This window comes from Bidens hawaiensis, unplaced genomic scaffold, assembly GCF_021521415.1.
Source record: "Bidens hawaiensis isolate Kalapana, Puna unplaced genomic scaffold, B.hawaiensis_p1.1 tig00024867_1, whole genome shotgun sequence".
In the NCBI taxonomy this organism is placed as follows: Eukaryota; Viridiplantae; Streptophyta; class Magnoliopsida; order Asterales; family Asteraceae; genus Bidens; species Bidens hawaiensis.
This window is the reverse complement of record NW_027493950.1, coordinates 206,924-215,200: the sequence shown is the minus strand read 5'-3', so window position 1 is coordinate 215,200 and position 8,277 is coordinate 206,924. Positions and strand designations below refer to the sequence as shown.

Sequence of the window (8,277 nt, the reverse complement as noted above, 5' to 3'; positions counted from 1 at the left end):
GTTTTTATTAAAATCAAAAACGATTTTTTAAATAAAAAATGTTTTGTTAATAAAAATAAATAAATTGACTTTTTTTACAAAGACAACAAAGTTTTAAATAAACAAAAACGACTTATTAAATGAAATAAATAAAAGTTCTTATAATAAATGAAAACATATTTTCACAAAATAAATAAATAAATAAATCTGTTTTTAACTTTTTATAATCAAAGACATTTTTACTGAAGTTAAGTAATAAAAAATATTTTTTAAAATTATATAAGTTAAATAAATAAAACAACTTTTCTTTTAAATGAACAAAAAACGTCTTAGTCTTCAAAAATTAAACAATATTTATAATAACTAAAACAATATTTAATAAATAAATTTTTTTATATTTATAGAACTATTTTTTACAAAATAAAAAAAATTGATATAACAAGAGAAGATATTAAGTGAAGACAAGTTAAAAGGGTGTGAAAAAACAAACAAACACAAACACTTAAGTGAACATATTTTCTTGTCCATATTCATTAGTTGAGAAAATAATATGTTCATTTTCACTCGCTATAATAATTTAAAAAAGAACGGTTTATCAAAGTTAAGTTGATCAACCCGTAAACCCTTCATGTCAATATAAGCACGACCTGTCCATCTATCGTATTCGCAATGCAATATGAACCAACTAATCCTAAGATAAATGAGTCAAACAAAAAACATAACAGAAAATAAAATAAAATTATCATCTTAAATGTAACAGAATTACAATGAAAAATACATATTAAAATCAATGTTTGTTTGACCAAATGTTGGACTTCATATTATTCCAACTTGTACAACAAATGCAGTAATTGATAAAAAAGTGAAAAACTATAACAAGGTGGGATACTTGGCATCAAGAAAGTCCCTCAACATGTTGGCCGATTTCTGACCGCCCATTAGTTCCGCCAGCCTCTCCACCGGAAGCAATGCCAGGTCAGCCAAGCTGCTGCACCCGTCCATGATGGCCCGATAGTTAGAATCAGTCACCCCTGGTAACCGCCTTAGAAACTCAACAGCAGAAGTGTTGTAATTCTCAGCTCTGTTATTATACCAAATCTTAAAATTTCAATATTTGTTACTTCATTTAAATATACATAAATACAGTATTTAATAATATATACCTAACGTCGTCTTCGACAACACCTTCTTCTGAAGGGACTCCAACTCTGGTTGCCTTAGCTTCATCGGGTTCGTCTTGATTCATTTTAAGAGACGCGAAAATCTCAGCAGTTGCGTGTAAGCTACGGGACCACACGATACGCAGACGAGGGAAATGTAGAGCGAGTAAAGATAGTTTTGATATAATATTATGTGGCGTGACATCATCACTGATCTCACTTGTCGACTGCAAGATTTAAAGTTTTATTAAAATCTAAAACAATATATATATATATTAATTAAGGTTAACAAAGCAGTGAAGAATAAAATTACCTGAAACGAGAAGCTTTTGTCTTGTGAAAACTCGATTAAAAGAACGGGTATACGGTAATAACGCACCATCATTTCAGCTTGGTGGTAAAGTCGACCCGATGCAAAACTACCAAAAAGATCTTGTATGCTTTTTCTTTCTACACATATTGATGGGGATAAAATGTAGTCTCCAACTTCGAGAGTGACCGGGATTATATTCATGCCTTTTTGATGTAGTACATTTGGAAGACTGCTCATGAACTCCCTCATGTCAACTATGACCTGTAATAAACCATTATTATTATTAAAACAATATAATCAAATATTAAAAATTTGTAATAATATCACTTACTTGCATCTGTTTTATAGCTTCCTTTTGTCCACCTGCTTTTCTAGTTAGCATATTTTGTTTTGATGGAGATTCCATCTCGTTGACAGAACTTAAACCGAGGCCATGAGCCACCTGAGGGTATTTTTGACATATTACAATTAACATATTGAAAAGAATTTTTTTTTTTAAAGATGAATTTGATAATCGAACCTGATCAACTGGCAGCATCATCATGGATTTCTGTCTGATTAAGGATTCAAAAGCTCCATTTTCACGGCGAACACTGGCCTCAAACTTTTGCACTTCTGTAGAATCTTCATAAAATAGAAAATAAACTTTCACCCTTTTCGAAGGATTTTCGGCTTTATATATCTCTATTTCCCGTACAAAAGCAATATCAGGATGGTAAACAACAATTGCAGAGGGCTTCAAAACATCGAGTATTTGCTGACCACTTTCATATGCATAAAAATGGACCGGAGGTATCGGTTTACCTTCCACATGCTTCTTAAGAACTGTTGTATTTTCATTAGTCAGTGCTGACTCGGTTTTGTTTTTATCATCTTTTTTTAAAGAAACTTTATTTGTAGACTTCTTGTTCCCGCCTCTTGATTTCCCTTTTCCTTTATTTCCCACACAAATTTCAGGATCGTTTACTACTTCAGTGTCTTTTTGGGCTTGTTTGCTTATTTCTGTTGCTGCTGCTAAAAGCGCATCATTTTCTTGTGTTATGATGCTGCTAGTAGTACTACTACTACCGTCTACTCTTTTGCTAGGTGTCAAAGGAACCGCCCCGTCAAGAATTCCAAAACCTTTAGGGGTTTGAGCTTTCTTCTTGTTACGCTTCGGTAATGCGTGTAATTGCACTTTACTGAGCAGATATTTCTCCCACTCTCCCCGCATGACCTGGATAAGAATCAAACATATATAAATAACATGTGGAAGAACAATCATTTAGAATCATGTGTTTGTGAAAGAGACTTTATTTGGGCTGCTTGTGATACACTCGTCAAGCTGCACACAAGAGTGTTCGTCTTTACATGCGACCAAAACAATGCCATTATTATCTTGATCACTTTCAGCATCATGTTCATCATTTGTCGTAGCCTGCTTCTCTCTTTCAGCTTCTATTTCTTCAAGAATCTCCTGCATTGGATTAAAAAAAAAGGTGAACGAAAGATAACGTTTGCAAAATCCTGAATCGGAAGACAAAAGTCGAACTCACTCACACGCAACACTTTCCACTTTGGTGCCTCCTCCAAAACTTCCTCCAATATTACACCACCATTGGCATTCGTCACCGAGGTATCTATACATTCACACAATATTGAATTAGTAACGTCTTAGCTAGAGTAAAAATATAACATATAATTATGGTTAGCAAGATCATGTGGCATATGAATATGAATATTAATATAAAAATACCTTCTTTATCTTTATCGTTGTTGCTATCATCCAACTTCCTCTTTTTGGATTTCACATTTTTAGTTGGTGTGGTCAAAGCTTCGCCATTTGACCTCTTACAGTGATAAACTCGTTTTTTAGCATACTCAAAGATCTTATAACTAGACTCTGCAAATATCCATACAGAACGAAAACTTTCTGATGCTCTCAGTGAGTCCAAATACTTCAAATAAGTAACTGCATCGTACCTAAAACCAAAACAAAAGAGCAACACGGTATGTAACCAGTAACATAACATTGTATAACACAAATGCTACATATAATATTTAAGTAATACCTAACAAGATAATCCAGCAACTTCCGCAAGGTTTTCAAATCAAAGACAAGCTGCTTGGTCTTCTTCCCTAGCGTATGCCAAATTGGATCCAATTGTCGCCTCACAATCTCATCAAATGACTTGAATAATCCATTCTCAACAGTTAAATCTTCCACGTCAACCTTATTAGTCTTCCTCATCTCCTTCAAACAAGCATCCATAACCTCAATCACAGCTTTCTGAATTCCTACCATGTATGCAGACATGGGAACCCTAATATCCACTACTTCAGGTGGGTCCCTCTCAAGGTCTTCTGATACATATACCTGAAATTATACATCAAAATTATCGTCTGAACTATGAAAAACATTATTTTGACTAGGACTGTAAACGAACTGAATGTTCAACAAACTGTTCGACGAGAAGTTCGTTTATGTTCGCTCGTTTAATAAATGAACAAACATGAACAAGGAATTTCGTTTGATTAACTAAATGACCGAACACGAAAAGAGGCTATGTTCATTCAATTGTGTTAGCGAACGTCAATAATGCATTCGTTTGCGTTCGTTTATGTTCGTAAGTTCGTTAATGTTTGTTCATAAAAGGTTTTTAACAATTTTTTTAGTGACTTTCCTAATCTTATCATATAGATTTAAGCAATATAATTAACTATATTATATATACGATATTATGTGATTAAGATATATGTAAAATGTAAAATAACATATGAAAATGAAAGTAAAAAAACACCAACAAAAACTTGGTAGCCAGACCAAATTATTGATGCTGACCATTCTCGGTTAGCCAAATCAAATAAAACATTGACTGTGTTCGTGAACCATTCACGAACAAGTTCACTTCCTTAATGAACTAACAAAAACAAGAAATTTCAAAGCCTTACGCGTATCTAGTGCAGTAGAATTTTATATGTGATTTTTAAAATTATATTTATAAACACGCACAAAGATTTTGATCATTTTTTACCGAATTGGATTAGAAAGTATAGTTTTTTTAAATACTTCAAAGATTCTGATCATTTTTGACAAATGTTGATCGAAATTTGAACAATTTGGGCCAATTTGGACCTGCTTTGACCGACTTCGGATTATTAGGTCTGATTAGCTTAAATCGAATTGAACACTCGCCGATTAACGATTAATTGTCAACTAATACCAATTTTACTCCCCTAATCTAGTGGCAAAACCTATAAGCTAATAACAAATTCCAAACATTAGATGCTCAACTTTGGACCGGATTTAATCGACTACCAATAACCAGTGCTGTAGAAATCGCTAGGCGCTAGTTGGGCAGTGCGGTAGGGATTAGTCAAGATTAATCGGATTCGAATTTATATGTAAATTTTCAAAATACATATATATTCCAAATTTTATATATGCATATATGTGTGGGCCCTCGGGTGGGCAAAAGTGAAATTGCACTAATATTGACGTTATTTTACTAATTTCCTGAAAATAGCGTTAAAAGTGACGGAAAGTTAATCAGGCATCATGTGATGGCGTATAGCCGAAAGACAAGGGCACATACACCAATTGGCCAGGGTCCTGATGGTTGAGTGCTATGTGCCTTATGTCCAAGGCTTCATGCAAAACTACTATCAAGCCGGGGGTCACACTGGAAACAACCTCTCTATTCCTACAGGGTAGAGGTAAGTCTGCCTACATCTTAATATTGGTGGGATTTACTGAGTACGACGATGATGATTCCAAATTTTATGTATAAATTTTTAATTTTTGACCGGTTTTGGACAAACAAGGATTAATCGGCGACAAGTCACTGAGGTGGCCAGGGCGTAGTTTTGTTAGGGCAAAGGGTGGGCCCAGCCCCTTCATTTTTTTTGCTCGGTAGTGTAAATTTATCCTTTTTCGGCCGAAAATTTTTATACACAATGTAAATTTACCCGTTTCCGACTGAAATTTTGAGCCCGCCCCCCTCTAGTTTATAATATTTTTTAATACATATTGAGCCCGGCCTATGTCCTAGCTTCGCCACCGGAGGTAGCGACTAGCGATTAATCGGCACCTAGTCGAGATTTTTACAACACTGGTCTAGTGAAAAACCTATAAGCTAACAACAAATTCCAAATATCAATTGCTTCAATAATAATAATAATAATAATAATACCTGAAACCTAGGCCACAAATAAAGCTTCCTAATCAACAAACACTTAAGCAACCTCTCCGCCTTCGCAAACCCTGCCACCATAGCACACGGGCGATCCGAAAACGCCCGAACAAACACCTCCTTATTCCCAGCCCTCAACAACCTGACAATAAACGCCTCGGTACACGTCTCGGTCAACAAATGCGCGTTCAAAATCAAAACACCAGCCACCGCGGTAACCGGAAGCCTTCGGGTGAGCAAATCCACAATTAATATCCGCGAGGTTATAAAACACGCGTGTCCAGATGTGTAGAGGCTAAGCCTGTGCTGAGCTGGCAGGTCAGAAGTGATTTCTAACGGAAGGTTGTTAGGGTTGTTGGTGGAGTTTGTTAGGGTTGTTAGGATGTTGTGTTTTTGTGGTGACGTGGCGGAGAGGATTAAGAGACAGCCGGTGGATGGGTGGTGTAAGAGGATGAGATTGGTGATTAGTTTGTGGAGGTTTAGACCGGAGGATAAGATGACTAGACCGCCGTTGGCGGTGGTGGTTGTGGTGGAGTCGTCTAAGAGGTCGGAGATTATGTGTTCGTGGAATTGGACCATTTTTGGTTTTGCGGGAAGAAGAAGTGGTGGTTTTTGTGGTTTGTGGTTTATTTATATGACCCGCTTAAATATTAATGTCGGATTCGACGGAAACAATAACTGATATGATGAAATTCGTGGATGTTTAAAAATTGCGTCACGTGTCAACGTTTAAACGGATCCAATGGGTTTGACATAATTTTTCATCCTTCAACCTATCGAACCCTAAACCTACATAACCAACTTCTATCTCCATATTTCTTATTTCTCCACAAAATTAAGTAAATCCATAGCGTAAATGGCTTAGTTTTCTCGAGGAAAACACAACCATAGTATTTAGGTGATGTATGTTTTTTGATAGGTAAAATGTCTGCAGTCTGTGAACCAAACTTGTAGACATATGTAGAAAAAGAGGTGGACCAAAACTCTTCAGTCTGCAAGAAGAAGACTGTTTGTTTTTTAAAGTCTGTAGATTCTTAAAATAAACGGGTGGTGGTGTACGAATTGTGGTAGTGGATGGTGGTGGTGTTGGATGGTGATAATGGTAGTGGTAGGTGGTGGTGGACGGTGGTGGGTGTCACAGCCCCCGAGCCCTATACCCCGGGAGGGAAGCCGTGAACATTGATTGGTGGTATCGGTGTTTATTAAATTATTTTGCAACGAAAAATTTCATCAGAACCATAGTTAGGAAAAATGATCAGAGTTATAAAAACACCATGATTACTGTTATGATAAACCGGGAATTTAATCCCTTTTTATACAAACATAAGTTTTATAGGGTTAAACCCTAATTTACAAAACACGTTTCTTTATCCTAGTGACAAGCCACTTATTTAAGCTAGAAGCCCGCATGCATCATTTCTTTGTCTCTAACAAGTCACCTGAAACATGTTTAAAATATTTGATCAGCAAGAAATACTGGTGAGTACATCCATTTGTAAATGACACATTTTACAGTTACAGCATTAAGATGTTTTTACATCTTCCTGCTTACAAATTACCGAAAGGTACTTGTCACTCGACCGTATCTATGACTGTGGTCATATTACTTATTGGCTAACACTTGTCCAATAAGTAACGTGTAATCGCCTAGTAGGCAAGCCTTGTATACAAAAACCCACAATACCAGTAGTAACCATCCCGTAAGTCTACAGAGACTTAATCACTGTAATGTATTTTAAATACTTTATAAATACATTTGAAAACATTTAGAACATTTGCCATGAGTTTTATAAATTTTGAAATCATCATGACAATGTCGGAAAAATAGTTGTCTCACGTAAATGTGAGTGGTACAAAAACTCGAATGTCTCACCTTGCAAGTTTATAATTTAAAGAAAATGTCTCTTGGTATTAAGCACCTAGGATAAACACAATGTAGTATATCTAGATTAGTATAAAACCAATAATCATAACGATAATCACGAGAGTAGAAACTTTACACGATGACACAATGTCTTACCTTAATAGGTAAAGCTCTTGGATTCGTGTATATTAGTTTCTTTCGATCGGATAGGATATCGCTACGATAACTTGGGTATTATATTTATAAAATACTTATAATATGTATTAATATATGTGTGTGAAGTTTCAGAGAGAAAGAAGAAAATTGAGAGAAGAATGACCATCTCAAGTTCAATATATTTATAGCTGATTTTGGACCCCATCGCGGTACGCGACGGCCATAGACAAAGGCGTCACGTATCGCGAAGCATCTTGTAGCTTCGCTGAGTCAGCCCTAGGCATGCTACGTGGCACGTCACGTGGCATGCAACGTGTCATCTGCGTAACCTCCACGTCGCGGTACGCGATGGGTAATCCAAACCCGTCTTAGCCCTAGGCATGCTACGTGGCACGTCACGTGGCATGCAACGTGTCATCTGCGTAACCTCCACGTCGCGGTACGCGATGGGTAATCCAAACCCGTCGCGTATCGCGATGGAAGGATTTAAAAAAAATCTTAATTCCCAACAAAAATACTAAGGCGGCTCGCGACGATTGAAGTGCAAAGTATGCCACATTGCGCCCATCGCACTTCGCCCGTGCGCGTTCGGGTTCGGGTGCTTCGCACCCTCCGCTAGGACCATTGGATGTG

General features: G+C 36.4%; 1 protein-coding gene across 1 annotated transcript; it reads right to left on the bottom strand.

Moving 5' to 3' along the window:
• Positions 1-802: 802 nt before the first annotated feature.
• LOC143570295 (DNA repair endonuclease UVH1-like) lies at positions 803-6,206 on the bottom strand. The gene is made up of 10 exons (XM_077055979.1): positions 5,625-6,206; positions 3,504-3,808; positions 3,188-3,414; positions 2,992-3,071; positions 2,744-2,908; positions 1,973-2,668; positions 1,784-1,894; positions 1,453-1,713; positions 1,143-1,366; positions 803-1,060 (listed from the first exon to the last, which is right to left on the bottom strand). Exons 1-10 carry the CDS (start codon positions 6,201-6,203, stop codon positions 850-852), a joined length of 2,859 nt encoding a protein of 952 aa, XP_076912094.1. The 5' UTR covers positions 6,204-6,206; the 3' UTR covers positions 803-849.
• Between the last annotated feature and the right edge of the window lie 2,071 nt (positions 6,207-8,277).